The sequence below is a fragment of the Dipodomys ordii genome, unplaced genomic scaffold (assembly GCF_000151885.1).
Source record: "Dipodomys ordii isolate 6190 unplaced genomic scaffold, Dord_2.0 Scaffold12, whole genome shotgun sequence".
NCBI classification, from domain to species: domain Eukaryota; kingdom Metazoa; phylum Chordata; class Mammalia; order Rodentia; family Heteromyidae; genus Dipodomys; species Dipodomys ordii.
Window position 1 is genome coordinate 13,237,497 of NW_012267228.1, and position 18,640 is coordinate 13,256,136.

Genomic DNA, 18,640 nt, shown 5'->3' on the forward strand with positions numbered 1-18,640 from the left:
GTTGTTATCAGAGTTCTTGATTACAGCCATTCTCACTGGGGTGAGGTGGAATCTCAATGTTGTTTTGATTTGCATTTCTCTTATGGCTAGAGAGGCTGAGCCTTTCTTCATATGTCTATTGGGTGTGGCCAGTTCTTAACTGGTGAGGTGGTCGAGTGTCACCCCCGTACCCATATCCTCTTCCCTGCCTTGCTTTTCAAACTATGACTCATGCGGATGGACTACGTCATCCTTGTTTAAGTAGCAATCCATAAGGTCCTTGTGCTCAAACTGTGGTCCATAGTCCAGCAGTCCCAGTGTCCCCATAAGCTTGTTTGACACCTCTAGTCTAGGCCTGCTGTGCCCAGACCTGTGGAATCAGGATCTATACATTAAAAAGATCACCAGGCCACTTACATTCGTATTAAAGCTTGAGAAGCACTATTTTAAGAATAGCAGTACAAGTGGAAAGTTAGGTACCCTAAGACCTAGACACAATTCTTTCCTTTTTAGTTACCCTCCCCCCCCCATTACTGAGGGTTGAATCCAGGTCCTCAGCCTTGGTAGACAAGAGCTGTACCAATTGAGTTACAACCCCAGCTTTTTGTTTTTGAAGCAAAATCTGAAGAACTTTGTTTAGTCTGGCCTAGAAGTTGCAATCCTCCCATGTGGCTGGGATTGCAGGTGGGCACTGCCACAGCTGTAAATCTTGTAGACCCTGTCAGCTTTCTTTGAGTCATTCTCTTACTATTTTCAGTTTGGGCTTATCATTGTGTGTGTGTGTGTGTGTGTGTGTGTGTGTGTGTGTGTGTGTGTGTGTGTGTGTACGTACTACTCTATTATTTTTAAATAGGCTAACATAAATGGGTTTTGTTAAAAAGTTACTATTGATACTGAGTACTTCCGATTCTGATGTTCCCAGTGTTTTGCTTTTTGTTTTTTGTTTTCCCCCAATAGGGGTGAGCCTGACCCTTGACATATAAGTAGAAAAGGGAAAGTACTTACATACTATACTCAGACTCAGCCAACTGAGGAGAAGACCAAGGTCTGCTGACCACGGAAGAAGGCAATCCTCTTATTTCTCAGGATAAGTCCCAGTATGAGGAAGAGAGCAAGAAGTAAAACTGCCCTGGCCCTGCATGGTTAAAAGCTGCTGTTGCAGTTGTGAAGTTAGTTAAGGTAGCTCTCCCATCTCCAGACACAATATTGAGAGCACATAATAACAATAATCTCCATCATTGTTTAAAAGCACAAATCTGGCACTTAATAGACTAATTCACAGTCACTCCAATTGCAAGTTTTACTCATGAATATCATATCACAAGGGAATGTGAAATCCTCTAATTAAACATGATTTGAAAAGCAGCAGAAAATTGAGATGATGAGCGTTCTGCAGAAGGAGAGTCAAGGATTCTCGGCGTGAGAGAGAGAAGCGTGTATGTTTGCGACACCTTTGGAGAGAGTTCCACCTTTATTCCCTCTAGGTAGGCCCTCTACTAGGATTTAAGGGCACACTCTTCTCTTTGTGGTAGGATTTTAGAGCCCATTGCCAGATTATTTTCAGAAAACTCATTAATCAACACAGAGAGTAGTGGTTTTCTGCAGTGAGTGAGAGGCATAAATGAAGGCCCCATGTGCTAGAAACGCGGCGTCTGCAATGTCTTTCCATCCTCTGTGCGATGTGAAGCCCATCTGCTTCTGGAGCTGTTTTCTGTAACAGTTAGAAAAGGTCATTTCTTCATAGCTGCCAGAGAAACACGTGCCAAGCTGTGCTTAAGTCTCTGGTCCACATTTCTTCACTCCTCACTTTGTTCTTCATTAAGTAGGTATAATAAGACTGCCCCCTGCCCCTTAAGCTACACTCTTGAACTTTAGGGAACTTGATCTGATGATGTATTTTTTTTCCCAAAGAATCTGGTTTGGATCTCCAGCCACTTTAAGGGAGATAGTCAACAGCATTAAAAATGTCCCAAGAAGAAACTCTGAAATGGACAATTTGTGCTAGTTGTTTCAGACATCATTTCTTTACGATTGTGCATCCACCTTCCTCTTCTTTTTAACATCCTCTGTGATGGAGTTCCAAAGTCAGCTCGGCTAGGTTTTTGTCATCTGGGCAAGCGTGTTTCATTCAAGTTGACTTAGGGAATGTCTCACAAATATTTGTATCAATTAGATTTTGGAGTGTGTGAGTGCGTATGTGTATGTGTGTACATGTGTGGCCCCATCCTGGGGCTTCAACACAAGGCTTAGGAACAGACTGAGCTCTTTTGGCTCAAGGCGAGGGCTCTATCACTTGAGTCACAGATCTACATCCAGCTTTTTTGGTGGTTATTTGAAGATAAAAGTCTCATGGACTTTCTTGCGTGAGCTGACTTTGAACTATAGTCTTCAGACCTCAGCCTCTTGAGTAGCTAGGATTACAGGTGTTTGAGCCATGATCACCTGGCTTTGGAAATTGTAATATAAAAATTGAAATCTGGTTATATGTTCAGATACGTCATCCTTGGTTAGAAATCAAATGTGTGTTCCCATATCTAATCCTAAGAAGTCTTTGATAGGATGCTTATAAACTCATTGACTGTCAAATATGATGGCAAAGTACCAGGCAAAATGAGAGAAAGAGAAAAAATAGTAATAATCTTTCTAAAAGTTATCACTCAAGAATTTTGTGAAGAATTTGAAAAAAGTTTAAAAAGGGCAGTGGCTTCCACTAACTCTTACCCCTGTTATGATCACAATTTAGTGTCAGACCCTTTTTTAAAAAAAAAACATTATTAATCCAGATAGTTCTTAAACTGCATATCAAGGAAACAGCTTTCTGGAAACCAGCAGCATCTAATTTAATTTAACACGATGGCTGGGAATGAGCAAGCCCTTACCATGCAGACATCGATCACAGGCTGTGGCGAAGAGTAGGGTTCTATGGCTTACAGTGTTCCAGGAGAGAAGCAGGTGCACTTGGACAGGGGACCAAAGAATTGGAAAGGGAACAGGTAAGGAGGGACTTATGCATTAGAGCCACAGGTAGTTTGTGAACAAATTGGTCTTCATCTTTACTATCCTAGCTTCCTAGCTCAGGGGCAAAGCTCTATAAAGCTTGCCTTGGCTTAATGAAAGCCCTAGAAATGGTAGGAATGGAGAAGACTGCCATTGGGAAAGGAAGAAGTTGAAGGAGGTAGAAAAGGGGATTTTTATCCTGTGTATTTGAGATCATATGTGGGGATTGTATTCGAGAGCATAGCAATGAGCTTCTCACTGCAATAGCAGGGGGAATACCATTGCCCCTTACTGGAAGGCAGAGTTCTCACATATTGCTTACTTATTATTCTTATTTATTGCCAGTATTCATTAAGTATCTGCTGTTTGCCTCTCTGTAAGCAAATGTGCCTTGTGTGCCTGTTCCCGTGCCCTATGCTTGGCAGACGTTGGTGGTGGTTGTATAACCAGGAAGATCTCTAATGTGGTTCCCTCAGATTTTAGTGTGGAGGTAGAGTGCTGGATAAAGCCTGGACAGATTCTGCTTCTGATGACACTTGAGATCTCTATTCACTGAGCTGCCAGCCTTCTCTATGTAGTGTTGCCTCTAGTGATAGGTAAAGTTACACCACATTTCTGTGTTAAACAGAGAGACCCACACGGCCCACCTTCTGAAAAAGATTTTTCAGCACACAGAAGAACAGTTTCTGGTAGGTCTTTACAGAGTTTCTGGTAGGTTCTTATTCTTCAAGAAGTTGAGCTGAGACTGGCATATTGTCTCAAGAGACAGAGATGGGAACACCAAGGCTGACCTAGCTAAAGTTTAGTCCTTATCGCAACAAACAGGCTAGGTGTTGTATTTTTACTAAAGACATCTCCATCCTTACCCATTCAAACTCAGAAAGCTATTTTATAGTGGGATTTAACTTCAAAAATAGTTTTATAATTTATAAAATCTTTTGAGAACAACAAACCATATATTTGGGAAAAAATCAAAAAAGTAAAAAGAAAAATAAAGGGTATATTATGTTCAATTGTTTTTTGGCTAAGGTGGGACAGTATTGTCTGTATCATATGTTACTAGAACAACCTTCACAAGAATAAAGTTGGATCCTCATATCATATATACAAAAACTAAACTTAGTTTGAATCATAGACCTAAATGTGAATCCTAAAGCTACAAACATCATGGGGGTGGGCATAAAGAGATAAATCTCTAGTATCAATTAGCTTTGATTTGGTGAAGATTTATTCGATTTTATGCACCAAAAATATGAGGAAACCAAGAAACAAAGTAAATTGGACTTCAGCTCCACCTGTAATCCGAGCTACATAGGAGGCTGACATTGTTAGATCATAGTTCAAAGCCAGCCGAGGCAGAAAGGTCTCTGTGAGACTCTTACCTCCAATTAACTGAGACTTTGTAATCAGTAAGCACAGAGGTGGAAGTGGAGCTAGGATGCAAATGAGTGAAAAAGCCAAGCGCTAGCACAAAGCCCCAAATTCAAGCTCCAATACTTATACTCCAACCCAGCCCATCCTCCCCTCCAAAAGAATATGGAAGACCACAAAATGGAAGTAAATATTTGTGGTTGTACCTGAAGAGTGACATATCTATCCTCATATAGGTGTAGTAGAGCACACCTATAATCCCAGCACTGGGGAGGCAAAAGCAGAGGATAACAAAATCCTGATTGGCCTGTGTTATATAATGAGTTCCATGCCCACCCCAGCTACATTGTGAAACCTCATCTGAAAATGCCACAATAAAAATTAAGAAATCACACATGATCCAACAGTTCTGCTCCTAAGTAAATATTCAAAAGAATTGAAAACAGACGTGAAACAACTACACATACATGCCTGTTCAGAGCAGTAGTGCTCATAATATCCAAAATGTATAAACAGCCTAAATTACACTCATCAAGAAGTGACTAGATGAAGAGCAAGGTGCTATTTAAGTACAATGGAATAGAAGTTAAAGTAAAAACAGGTTACTGTATGGATGAGCAGACCTCCAAATCATTATACGTTAGTTAAAGAAGGAAGATACCAAAGAATGCATATTGTCTGATTCCATTTATATGAAATATCCAGAACAGGGCAAATCCCTGGAGACAGAAACAGTGATTGGCAGGGCCTGGCGGTTCAGAGGAAATGGGAAAGTCTGCTAGGGTGGAGGTTCTGACCACTTTACACCACTAAGTGATACATTTTTATTTATTTAATCAGTTGTGGAGCTTGACCTCAGGGCCTGGGCACTGTCCCTGAGTCTTTTCACGCAAGGCTAGTACTCTACTACTTTAAGCCACAGTGCCACTTTTGATTTTCTGGTGGTTAGCTGGATAGAAAAGTCTTAAAGACTTTTCTCCCCACGCTGCTTCAAACTGTGATCCTCAGATCTCAGCCTCCTGAGTAGTTAGGATTACAGGCATTAGCCACCAGCACCCAGCTAAATGATACACTTTAAATGAGTGTACTGTACACCCATGTGAAGTATAATTCAGTGAGACAAAAGCATACATTCCACAATTTTGCGTGGTCAGAGCATGACCAACATCGCATTTCTAAGACTGATAACACACCAGTGAAATAAAATGCAATTCATAATTTGGCTATGAGTAGAAGAGAGATACACTTGTGAGCATAGGAATCAAATTTAAAAGAGAAAAAACAGGAAAATTTAGAATAAGAAAAAGACAACTTAGGGGAGACTTAAAAGACATGAATACATAGGTCAGTGCAGAACTGAGAACAACTTGTCTTCAATGAAGGCACATTGGGGACCAGTTGGCTGCAAATGTTTTGAAATACAGTAAGGTCTCCCTTCACTGTCTTCAAAGATTCTTCCTGTCGTAAATAGAAGTTACGTTATGGAACTACTAGTCATGTAAATGACACCTGAGGGTGCAGATTGGAAACTTGAGAAGTCCTTTAATTTAGTCTTTATATTCAATTCTGGTTGGAGGTTTCCATCAGGTATGGAAACATGGGAAGGTATCAGTGATGTCATCATAACATTCGCATAACCTCAGCCACAAGGTCATGGTTAGTGAGAGTGAAGACCGATGGGTGTACTTCTATGCACAAAGAACAGACAAAGCGAAGATACCCTCTAAAAAGTGTCACTGAAAATGTCATCGCTACACTGTACGAAATGTATACTGTATCGATTAGTGTCATGTAATGTCAGGAACTGTTGCTACATATTTATGTGCGATTCTATTTTCCTTGGCAAGTGAGTCCTTCCCAATCTGAAATGCTATCACTATTCTGATGTTAAAGCTATATCTAGTTTTACATTTCAAGGATTATCGGGAAATTGAAATCAACTGGCTTTTCTCAAATGCATCTGTGTTTCCATATATTCCAGATTAAATTAAATAATAGCAAATGTCTTATGATATTTTTTCCTGTGGTTTGCATAATTAAGGACTTTAAAGAATGTTTCTTAGAAAAAGAAAGACAAGCATTGAGTATATATCCACACACAGAAATTAAAAAGAAGAGTATGACCAGGCCCTAGAGGCTCACACCTATAATCCTGCCTACTCAGTATGCTGAGATCCAAAAAAGCACAGTTCAAAGCTCAAGTAGCCAGCAAAAAGCCAGGCTAGAGGAGTGACTCAGGTGGTAAATTGCCAGTTGAACCAGTAAGCCAAGTGAGCATGAGACCCTGAGTTCCAAATCCCATTATCACCAAAAAGCAAACAGTATGTTTGCCTGTTTGTTGAAAGCTCAACCTCACATTTATTGAATCTTGACACCGTGTAAGGTACAAAGTATACAGAAATGAATAGGAAGTGTCCCCTGCCTGTATGAATATTCAACCTGAGAGTGTATAGTATAAAAAAGAATATTAAACAAACGATTTGATATTTTTTTAGTTTCCCTTTGTGGCAAATACGGTTAAATTTAACCGTTAAAAGCCAAGCGCATCTCTATTCCTCTCTGACCTAGGCAACACTTTGCATATCATGTGACTTAGGGTGTTGCTGCTGAACCAGTCATTTAAGAGATGAGGTCCTTGGCTCTGTCTTATAGTCTGATGCTCAGAGCATCCTTTGCCCCCGTCTTCCATCCTGTACATGGCATTCTAAATGGATTCAGATTAAAACACCAAGAAGGAAAACGTGATAGGATGAAAATTTAGTTACCTTGACAGTCAGTTCCTTCCCCAGTAGTGAGCCATGAGGTATCTTCTCAGAGTGCAATGCTATTCTCTTCTTCCTTGCAGATTCCAGTCTATTTGCTTGACCTACTCCCCCGGCCCTCCTCACCCCCATTACATATGTAGGTGTATGGAGTTACATAGCAAGTATGAAAAGCGAGCAACAGTAGTACGGTATTATTCCTTTCAATCTGTGAGCAAATCAATGGATCAGAAGAGGAATGTAAAGCAATCAGCACCAGACCCATAGCAGCGATGTCTCAGGCAAGGCAGGAGCAGGGCTGCTCTTCCTCCGGCCTGCCCACCAGCCTCTGTACGCACTGGAAAACATAAGCACACCAGGAGACAAGTCTCCTGAGGAATCTTCTGAATGTGTAATGGTGTATTCATGAGCTATAGCTCAAGGGGTACATCCTTGGCCCAACCTGCACAGGGTTCTGGGTTCGATCCCAAGCACCATCTATAAAAATGTATTTATGTGTGAGGTGCTTTAGTTAGTTTGGATTTTAGATATATCTGGTTATCTTTCTAAAACCCTAGTCATCTATTCATCCTTTGAGGGAATGATACCAGGTTGACCAACAGAAGTACTAAATTCTTGGTGGAGTGTAGTTTTTATTTAGGTCTTGGATTGTTCACAATTTAACAGAAGTGGGATTACAAGTCTAGACATATATATATATATATATATATATATATATATATATATATACATACATATATAAACCCACATACATCTAATGAATACATAGTATTTTTTAAATGATCTTCTCCTTAATTTTTAAAATGTTTTTTGTTATTCTATAGGAGATGTACAGAGGGGTTACAATTATATAAATGAGGTAGAGAGGACATTTCCTTTTGGACATGTCACCTCTTCTCTCGCTGTCTCCCAGTTTTTCCCATCCATCCCCACTCACAAGTTTTATAGTTAATTTTCAACATCGTGTCTAACAAGTACCATTGCTGCATGTGTTCACCATTTATCTCTCATTTCTGTGTCTCCCCTTATGTTCCCAAAGACATACAGACAAACAGAACAAAAAGAAAAGGGAAAAAAGGAAAAAAAAGCCTCATTGTCATTTGTATTATTTTTTTGGGTAATATTTACATCTTCAGAACATGCTTGAGTTAACCAGAGAACATATTGTAATATCATCTGCAGTTCTTAACTAGTGATATTAGTGATATTAATTCTGTATCTCAGGTAGTTGAGGAATCTTTGTTTCTAAAGTGGAGAATCGCACAAAATATCTCCAGTAGCTCACAATGCACTTTGCATAGAACATTTCTCAAGAACAACCTGATATTCAGGGTGAATTTGAATCTTCATATTGATTGGGTGATGCCATTTCTCTTGAGCACATCTTCTGGTAGAAATCAGTGGGTATGTTGTACTGGGCTATTGAGCTTGGTAAATACTATTTCAAACATTACTCACAGATAGAAGAAACATAAAGAGGAATTTCAGTGTCCAAAATAAAGGACTGGCTAAATATATTTTGACACATAACTAAAGCCAAGCTGATGGACTGTTACCCATCACAAAATAAAATTTGTGAAGGCTAGTTGATAACATGAGAGTTTCCTTACAAAATTATGTAAAAGGATGATATAACTCTTCATGCCTTAATGTGAATAGGTAGTAACACTTGGGCCCAGTGGAATTTTACCCTCTTAACTGCTTAGAGAATTCCCTTTCTACTATTGGGCTTTATTGCTACTTCAGTTCCCTGGTTTTATTATTTTCTTGCAAGAGCAACACTTTCTACGACTTCTATAAATATTTATTTTTCTGTTTTATTATATTTTGCCTTTGGTTCTCATATTTATTTTCTGTTTTAGAGCTAAATAACTCATCATTATTTTTAAATTATATCAGAGTTCCAGCAAAACCATTCAAAAGCCAGAGGGGACATAATTGTCCTTGATAAGATATAGTTCTGTATGTATATGTTTACCCTTAATGCTCCTTAGTTTAAGTGGGCCTAATAGTCTCACTGTGGATTAATTATGTTAAGTCAGGGACAAGTAGCATTTGTGTACATATGGCCTAAGAATGAATCAATAAAATACATGAATAAGCATCCCGATGGTATTATAAAATACAGGCCTGGAAGTGTGTGTGTGTGTGTGTGTGTGTGTGTGTGTGTGTGTGTGTGTGTGTGTTGTGATCATAATGTAGTGTACTTGAAGTTCAAAGTCAGGCAGCGGCATCACAGTAAACTTGCAAAATAGATCTTCACGTGAAGGGAATATTGCATGATTACTGCGCAGAACTCTCAGTGTTAGTTTTGCATTTCTGTTTGATGGAATCTGAGGTTATGGAAACAACTGTAAAAATAATTTGCCTGAAAGAAGTCTGGATACAGAAACCTAAGAGAAAATATTTGAGAATATGGTTCATCATCGAGTGCAACAGATCCTCTTCCCCCAGCGCCACATGGCGCGGATCAAAGCATCTCGTGACTTGGATCCGCGTGGCCAAATCATTACGTATTGATTGGAACCCCACTGGAGAATTAACCCCTTGGTGTCCATGCTGTGTTTCCTCTTACTCTTGCTATCAGTAATTTCAGTAGAATAAGCTTCCTGCCACTGTTGGCTTGTTTTTTTGTTTTAAAAAGCTAGTCATTTACTTGGCTATATTTGTCTTACTAAATTCTTTTATTATTATCTTCAATTATTTAATTGTACTATGCCAAATAAAATTAACATATGAAAAAATAATTATTGGCGGAGGAAAAGAGGGAAAAATGTAAAATATTCTGGCTAGAAAAACGTAAGAGATCATCTCATTCAAGTGCAAATTTTTATCATTTTATTATGGGGGCTTGTTAACGTGTAGCTTCTTTTTTTCTTAATTTATTTTTTAACTTATTTGAACTTAAAAAATCATTGTTAAGGACTTGTACCAAGGGGTAAGTTGTAGTTTTTTTGTTTGTTTGTCTGTTTTGTTGGTTGCAGGGTTTGAACTCAGGGTGGGGCGCTGTCCCTGAGCTCTTTTGCTTAAGGCTAGCTGCCTACCATTTTGAACCACAGTGCCCCATCTGGTTTTTGAGTGGTTAATTGGAGGTAAGAGTCTCACAGAGACCTTTCTGCCTGGGCTGGCTTTGAACCATGATCCTCAGATCTCAGCCTCCTGGGTAGCTAGGATTACAGGCCCAAGCCACTGGTGCCTGGCTAAGTTGTAGCCTCTGGAAGAGTACTTTGCTGCTAGGTAGAAAGCTTTGCCTGGACAGAAACCTGTCAAACATGTTTCGTATGCAAAGGTAGGTTTCTAACATTAGATAACTGTGCCTAAAAATATTTAGAACACCATATTTTAACATATATAGTTTAACTCTAGTGTTTAAAAAAATTGCTGAATCAATTAGTGGATCCCGTGGGAAAGGACAGGTGGAGGGCCCTCGTGGGTCCTGTGGGCTCCTGTGGGGTGGACACTCTGTCCTGTGCTGTGGTTCTTGGCATCACACTGATTCTCTTGTATCCTGTGTGCTTTTTTTTCAGTTTGCCCCATGAGGAGCACCCCCATAGCCATCCCCTCTACGGACACGGGGTGTGCAAGTGGCCAGGCTGTGAAGCTGTGTGTGAAGATTTCCCATCATTCCTAAAGTAAGGATTCCATTTTGGTCTTTGAAATTGCCATCGCCTCCCACCCACTGTTCATGCTTTCCACTCATCTAGTGCCTCTCTGGTGTGGACTTCCACACCGCCATTTTGAGAATGGCCTTTTAAGACACTATAAGAACAGTTACAAAACCTCTTTGAGAGTTGCGTCTTAAAGGGAGACTTAGATCCTTTTTAGTAACAGCATGTATTTATTCATTTTCCCAAAATGACAGTGGTTTATAGAGAAAGTTAATCCAGTATTAAATTTGTACTGATGTAGTTTTCACTTGGTGTATATTAAATGTTGGTTCCTATTGGTGTGTATTCAAACAATGATATAAACATGAATTCTAACTTTGTAAGGTTAATCAGCAGCAGCTTGGCCATTGGGCTGTTGCTTTGACATTATACAAATGGTTTTATAAGCCTCAGAAAGGGATGCTGAGGAAATGGCACCAACTTGATGCTGTGCTCGTGTTGACTTTTGCTTGGCTGATTCTCCTTATAAGGGGACGGGCAGTAAGTTTAATGTCTACAGGTGAGGATGAGCCAAGTTTGGGTCGTCCCATTGGAATCTGTAATTCAGTTGCAGCCTCTCCTAAGCCCTCCGTCTTCTTAGAGTTGAAGCAAGTTTCTACTCCTCATGCGCCCCTTGCCCATGTTACTCTACCAGTGTCTAAAACTTTAGGTTAACATGCCTTGCATTTCTTGTGTGTGTGTGTGTGTGTTTTAAGCTCAGAGCTTTATTATGTTCAGCCTTAGCTTTTTCTCCACTGTTTAAGCCCTTGAGCCAACAGCTCCAATTTTGGCTTTTTGCTGAGTAATTGAAGATAAGAGTCACTCAGACTTTTCAGTCCTGGCTAGCTTCAAACCTTGGCCCTCAGATCTTGGCTTCCTGAGTAGACATCACATAAATAGAATGTCATTGAACTGTTGGTGCAGGAACTGAATATAATGCTTTTTTATTACTAAGCATGCAACTTGTAATAAGGAAGCAGGTGCACCCTTGAGGGGGTCTGTACCTTTGAACACCTGATGGTTATGAAGTTGGTGCTTAGGGTTCTTTTTTGTGCAAAGCTATTCTCATGGAAATGGTGGGCTGATTGATGTGAAGGCCTGCTTTGTGTATTGTCTTTATGGGGTTAGAATGATCGCACAAGCTTTTGTTTTTTTGGTCAGTCATAAGGCTTGAACTCTGGTCCTGGGTGCTATCCCTGAGCTTTTCAGCTCAAGACTAGCACTCTCCTGCTTGAGCCACAGCACCACTTCTGGTTTTCTGGTGGTTTATTGGAGAAAAGAGTCTCATGGACTTTCTTGCTTAGGCTGGCTTTGAACTGCAATCCTCCAATCTCAGCCCCCTGAGTAACTAGGATTGCAAGTGTGAGCCACTGGTGCCGGGCTGATCTCACGATCTTTATAGACCAGGACTCAAAAATTGCACTAAAGCCACCCTTAGAGATATAGCTAGGATTACCTTCAAGCAGTTTTGTCTAACCTTTTCTTTAAAAAAATATATATGTAGATAGATAGATGAATCTTAATGATAAATACACGTCTGTGGACTTACTTCATAGCTTCCTGGATTGAATATTTTATTTCAAGAGTATTATGTAAAACTTAAGTAGTAAATATTTTAAAAGAAATAACCTCAACATGCTGCTAAATATTAGCAATCCAGAACAGTGTTGCTTTATTTAAAATGAAGTAATGATCCTTTACAATTATTAGTGTTCAGATCAGCAATGCTCTCTCTCCTGTGCACCTTTGGAAGTCCTTCCTTATGGAAAGTGTCCTGTTGTCTTCCTAGAGTTTGTCTGATGGTAGTAATATGCTAATAAAAAGAACGGCACGGAAACCACTGCTAAACTCCACCTTCCCCTTGTGTACCAGTGTAGATCAATGGCTGGCCAATTTCCCTCCTCAATAGAAGAGCTGACAAACATTTGTAAATGCTCATTTTGAAAAGTCATTGTCTGTACTCCTAGTGAGGGGTTTTACCTATGGAGTTAGAAACGGAAATTCCAAGTTTCCAGTTTGACCAATTTAAACACACACACACACATACAAAACAAAACAAAACAAAAAACAATAAAAACCTTAAGTTGGATATATTGGTTCATGGCTATAATCCTAGCTATGGGGGGGGGGAGGGGCTGAAATCAGGAAGATTGTGGTTTGAGGTCAGTCCAGGCATACCCAGAAGACCTCAGCCAACAGCTGGTGTGTGCCTGTCATCCCAGCTTATGTGGGAGGCTGAGATTGAGAGGATCATAGTTGCGGGCCAGCCCAGGTAGAGAGGTTTATAAGATTCCTTCTCAAGGGGGTAACCTGGGCATGATTGTGTGGACCTATCCTCCCATCTACAATAGAAGATGTCAAATGGGTAGATTGTGGTTTTGGTGTACTTCCTGGTTAGGAAGAGAGACACCCCCCCACCCCCACTCAAAATGGCCACTGCCAAAGAGGATTCATGGGCAGAGCATCTGCCTAGCAAGCACATGGCCCTGTGGTTAAACTCTTGTAAAGCCTCCCCCCCAAAAAAAGGATTAGTATTCAAAATGTTTCTAGCCTGAGAATCTTATTTTTTAAATTTATCTTTAAGTAGTTGTACAGAAAGGTTTCACTTCAGTGTGTCAGTTTTTGAGTACAATGCATCTTGATCAATGTCAGTCTGATCTTTAAATCATAGGCTTCTAGATCACATGAGCAGAGAGAGAGAGATTTGTACGTATATGCAGAGAGAAGGGGGAGAATCATTTCAATCCACGTTTCACATAAAGAAAAAAATTAAAAACAGACTTGATTCCTAAGAACGAAGGAACAGGCCATTTGTTTTCTGACTGTGGTCACGAGTCTGGCTCTGGTATTGGAAACCACTGTCTATTATTCACTGTAGTTTTGCACATGGCATGGTTCTCAGTTCCTGTTTATTCAGAGGAATTGGAAGGCCTAGTGTCAACTGCTTGGTTATTTCCTGGTACCAATTTTATGGATTTGTATTATTGAGGAGCGTTTTTATTTGTAAGTTCTACAAACCTAACATTAATTCACCTACGAACAAAATAAACAAGCAAGGTATGGGATAATTGGCTCTTGTAAACTAGGAAGTCCAATAATAATGACAGCTTCCAGCATGGCTTGCACAAGGTAGCTGGACTATGTTGAAATGTTGTCTGTCACCAGTTTCTGTGTTGCCGTCATGTTGGACCTTTCTCAAATGGAACTGGAGAGGACAGGTTTATTTGGCCCACTTAATCCCATAGTACATCTGTTTCCCAGTACTTTAAGGAAAAAGCACTTAGCTGACTGTCATTGGGCCAGATTGAGTCATGTGTTCCAGTTTTGAGCCAATCGTGGCGAAGCAGCCAGGCTTGCATCATAAACCCCACCCCTTTAGCTCAGGGAGATTCACTACCTGACCACCTCAAGACTGGAGAGGAGAATTTTTATTCCAGAAAGAAACAATAAAGCTTGGCAACTTGAAAAAGAAGGAGGAATCCTAGTTAAGCAGGAAAACCCTATTTTTCTTGTCACTTTCTGAAGAAAGTGTTTGGATTGCATATAACAAAGTTAGTGGCTTGGATATAACAAATTTAGCATTTTATTTTCCCTCTACAGCATTTCCTCCTAGATTTTAATGCTGGGAAAGTTAGACTTCTCATCAGGCATCAGGATCTTGCCCAGTGCAGTGGAAAATAAGTTAGTCATCTTAGAGACCTACCTCTTTCACAGGACTCTGCTCAGACCTAAAGGGGAATTGAGTTGTCTTTAATGAATTTTGGTTTTCCTTTCATTGGACTGAGAGATGCTACTGAACTTCTGGTAATTCAAATAAAATCCACATGGCTTCCTAGAATATTATTATAGGATCATTGTCTTCAGCCAAGGGTAGTTGAAACATTTCTTCTTAAATATGCTTGTCTGGTAGCCTTTGGTAGCATCTCTTTCATTTCTTTCTGTTTTTAGAAATGATTTCTTAATATATAGGCAGATTGACACCAGTGCTGCTTGCATTGTCCATGATCTTCTTACTCAACAAAATGTAGTGTGGCTTTTACCTTGCAATTTGCTTCACAGATTTTTTTTAATTCATCATATATTTCGAATCCCCATTCTTTTTGTAATAGTTAATAATTAAATAACACTGAACTGTGAAACAGACACAGTTACAAAGCCCTATACATCTATTAACTGGTTTAATCCTCAGAACTACCTCATTGGGATAATACTGTAGCAGCAAGGCAAACATGTAGTTAAGACAACCAAGACACAAAAAGGCTAAATAATTTACCCAAGATTACACAGCTAGTAAGAAGTAGAGACAAGATCCAACTACAGAGTCCTTGCTCTTAACTGCTACACCTTATTACCTGGTAGAGGCTGCCCTTTAGTTATTTACTTTCCCTTTATGCAGAAAACATAATGAAAGTTCTAGAGAAAGGCAGATTAAGTAGTAAAACCATTTAATTCTTGGAGTATACTTTCGGCTAGTATGTAGCATCTCTGAGTCTCAATATATTGAGAATAATAATAATGGCCTCTTATAGTTATCTGGTTGTTCCATGTAAAGTCTAGAACAGCATAGAAAAGCCTGGGGGGGAAAATCTAGATTATTCTAGTCACTCAAAAAAATATATTGGCTTCTCTCATCTGTGTAAGTTTCTTTTAGGAAGACTATCTTTAAATATCCCAAACCTTCTGAACTTGTGTTCTCAGGAGGAGTTGTAAATATAGGAAATAGTGATGTGGCAGAGAGTCTGTCCCTTTAAACCAAGTTTTTTGGTTGGGTTTGTTGTGCCAGTCCTGAGACTTGAGCTTAGGGCCTGCTCACGGCTCCACCACTTGACCTACAGCTCTACTGTTGGCATTTTGTTTTTGTTTTTAACCTTCCTTGCCTGTGTTGGCTTCAAACTGCAATCCACAGGTCTCAGCCTCCTGAGTAGCTAGGATTACAGGTGTGAGCCAAAGTGCACAGCTTCATGCTAGTTTTTAATCAGAAATTTCTGGTGAAAAGTCCCACACAGTCAAATATTTCAGGTCAAAGATGAGACATTTGTCCCATAGAGAAACAATATTTTAGGTTTTGCATACTCTGTTAGTAGCTTATCACATCTCCTCCCTGTGCTACTGTGATTAAAACAAAAACCCCAACTCCACATGAGGGTGAGTGTGGTTAGGTTCCTCACACCAGCATGCTCACCTCTGCCCAGGATCATATTTTTTGTATCACCCAATATTTTCAGCTGAGACCTGCTTCTTTCCCCTTGGGTTGATTCATATCGACAGAGTACATGTATGCACGTGATGTTCTGTAAGTTCACCACATCTGCACACTCTGCACTTCCTTCTTTCTTTCTTTCCTTCCTTCTTTCTTTTTCTTTCTCTTTCTTTTCTTTCTTTCTCTTTCTTTTTCTGTCTCTTTCTTCCTTTTTCTGTCTCTTTCTGTCTCTTTCTTTCTTTCTTTCTTTCTTTCTCTCTCTCTCTCTTTCTCTCTTTCTTTTTTCTGATGGGGCTTGCACTCAGGGCCTGAACACTGTTCCTAAGCTCTCTTGTTCTACCACCTTGAGCCATAGCACCACTTCTGATTTTCTGGTGGTTAATTGGAGGTAAGAGTCTCACAGACTTTGCTGCCTGAGCTGGCTTTGAACTGTGATCCTCAGATCTCAGCCTCCTCAGTAGCTAGGATCATAGATGTGAGTCGCCCATGCCCAGCTGCACTTCTCCTTTTCTGGGGTCCTTCCACCTGGCTTTCCAGGTTCCCTCTGAGCAGGGGACATGACTGTTCTGCAGTCTTCAGTAAGATTACCCAGGATCAGATTGCTGCCTTTTCACTAAGAGGGAAGGAAAGAGGCTCACGGGTCTAACTGTGGGTTGAAGGAGAACCAAAGATCTCCCACGTTCCTGTGACCATGTGCAGTCTGTGCTCCGGAGGAGATGTACACCACAGGGCCTTTGATTTCAGAGATAAACGCTGTAGGAATAACCACACTGCCGTGTCTCTTGCTTGCCGGCAGCCAAGATGTGCTTTATCAGAAACAGCAGATACCCAGGCTATTGTACCCTTGTTTCTTCACACAACAACTTGCAGTTTTGCTGTTGGGTTTTTCCCCTTTATTTCATCTGTCAACCATGAGTGTACACGTGATTGCTGGATTTGTTAGCATGATACCAGCAGGTGTCCACATGAATTCTTGAGAAATCACCCAGCCCTGCCCGCTTGCTTGGAATTCCCTGATAACAGGAAAACATCCATAGAAAGGAAGCTCCGTGGAGGTTTTAGGCCTTTCTTCAATCTCTCTCCACTCCAGTCAGTTTATTTTTCTTTTCAGTGTTAGTTTGAAGACATAATGTTTACCAGGAGAAACATAGATTTATCATTTTTTCCTGTCCTTAAAAAAAATGCTGGGCACTGATGGCTTATGCTTGTAATACTAGCTACTCAGGAGGCTGAGATCTAAGGATTGTGATTCAAAGCTACACGGGGCAGAAAGTCTGTGAGACCCTTATTGCCAATTAACCACCAAAACACCGCAAGTAGAGCTGTGGCTCAAGTGGTAGAGTGCCAGTCTTGAGCAAAAAAGCCAACTGAAAGCTTGAGGTTCTGACCAAGCAGGAAAAAGAGGCTTGTTTTGCCAAGGTGGGGAATTATGTGTAAAGGTAAAAATCAGGACTGCATTTTCCTATTTCCAACTTAGAATATAAAATCAAAGCAGATCACACTTTGAGAAACACTCTTACGTGCTTGGAGAAAGTGTCTCTATGACCCTTGATTTTTATTTTTTATTTTATTTGTTGCCTTTTATGAAACCCACTATGGCCAGTCCTTCCCATCCTACTTTGTGATTTGGTTGATCACTTACATAAAATCTGCTGAAAGGAAAGTATCATCCATGGCCTTTGCTCACTATTTCCATTTGAAATTTCTTGCTTGTGATTATTTCTCATGGAGAAAAGTCCTGTGTAAAACCAAACCAAATAAGAATTCCTTTGCATGTTGGTCAGATGTATATAATTTATGAAACCAAAATAAATTTTGTATGTGCTCTAACAAAAGGCACATAGAAAAACCTGGAGAGAAAATGTACAGAGATGGAACTCCGACCCTTTTCCAAAGGTCAAAGGCTGGAGACTGCAGAAGAGGCTTCCTTAGTAACTTGATTTTAAAAGATTTTTTTTTCCTCCCCATGCATTTTACTTTTGAAAACTGTGAAGACTTTTCCGTGAAAACGACTAAGTGTGCTCTGTAATGTTTTCACAAGTGTTTTTATCATGGTAACATCTTGTTTACTTTAGTTTCCTGCCTAAAACTACTTGGAACATGTTAAGAAAACATTTCAAGAAAGCCCGACAAAGAGGCTTTTGTTTAACAGCCACCGTGAGGCTGCACGGATCACAAAGGTGTTAACTTTCAGCCCCTTAAGCACATCCACATGAAATTCCAGCAACTATGTTTGTGGTTTTGGAAAAACAAAATGTATGGCAAGGAAACCAGGTATATGCTAATACATGTCGAAGGAGGCCGGATATCATAAATTGTTTCTACCCCATTTGTGGCTCTTGGCTTACATGCCCGAGCCGTGCTGCAGTCAGATTACCTCTAGTGGGTGGAGGAGCCATGCTCTTCCCAGCGGGAAGAGCCAGCTGTGTTCTGATGTGTCTGCAAAGTGAGCTCCGCAGATTTAGGACCACAGGATTATGGGGATGAATTTTACTCCATCAGAGCAGGAAGGGGACAAGTCTTTGAAAATGGCAAAAAAAAAAAAAAAGCTTTTTTTTTTTTTAAGAAAACCGTATTTTTCATGCAATCAACTTTATCACCTATCATCATACATTTCTTTGGTTGCTTCAGAAGAATAAAACGAGGGTGCTCCCAAGGGGAGAAGAAAAAGTTTTTCTGCTTAC

General features: G+C 40.0%; 1 protein-coding gene across 7 annotated transcripts in view; it reads left to right on the plus strand.

Annotated features, from left to right (window-relative positions):
* Nucleotides 1–18,640, plus strand: part of Foxp1 (forkhead box P1) — a 340,880-nt gene that overhangs the window by 274,173 nt on the left and 48,067 nt on the right. For all 7 annotated transcript variants that reach the window (XM_013010482.1, XM_013010488.1, XM_013010485.1 and 4 more), the window contains one exon: nt 10,637–10,741. In XM_013010482.1, coding sequence (XP_012865936.1) covers nt 10,637–10,741 — 105 coding nt within the window. The remainder of the gene's footprint in view (nt 1–10,636; nt 10,742–18,640) is intronic.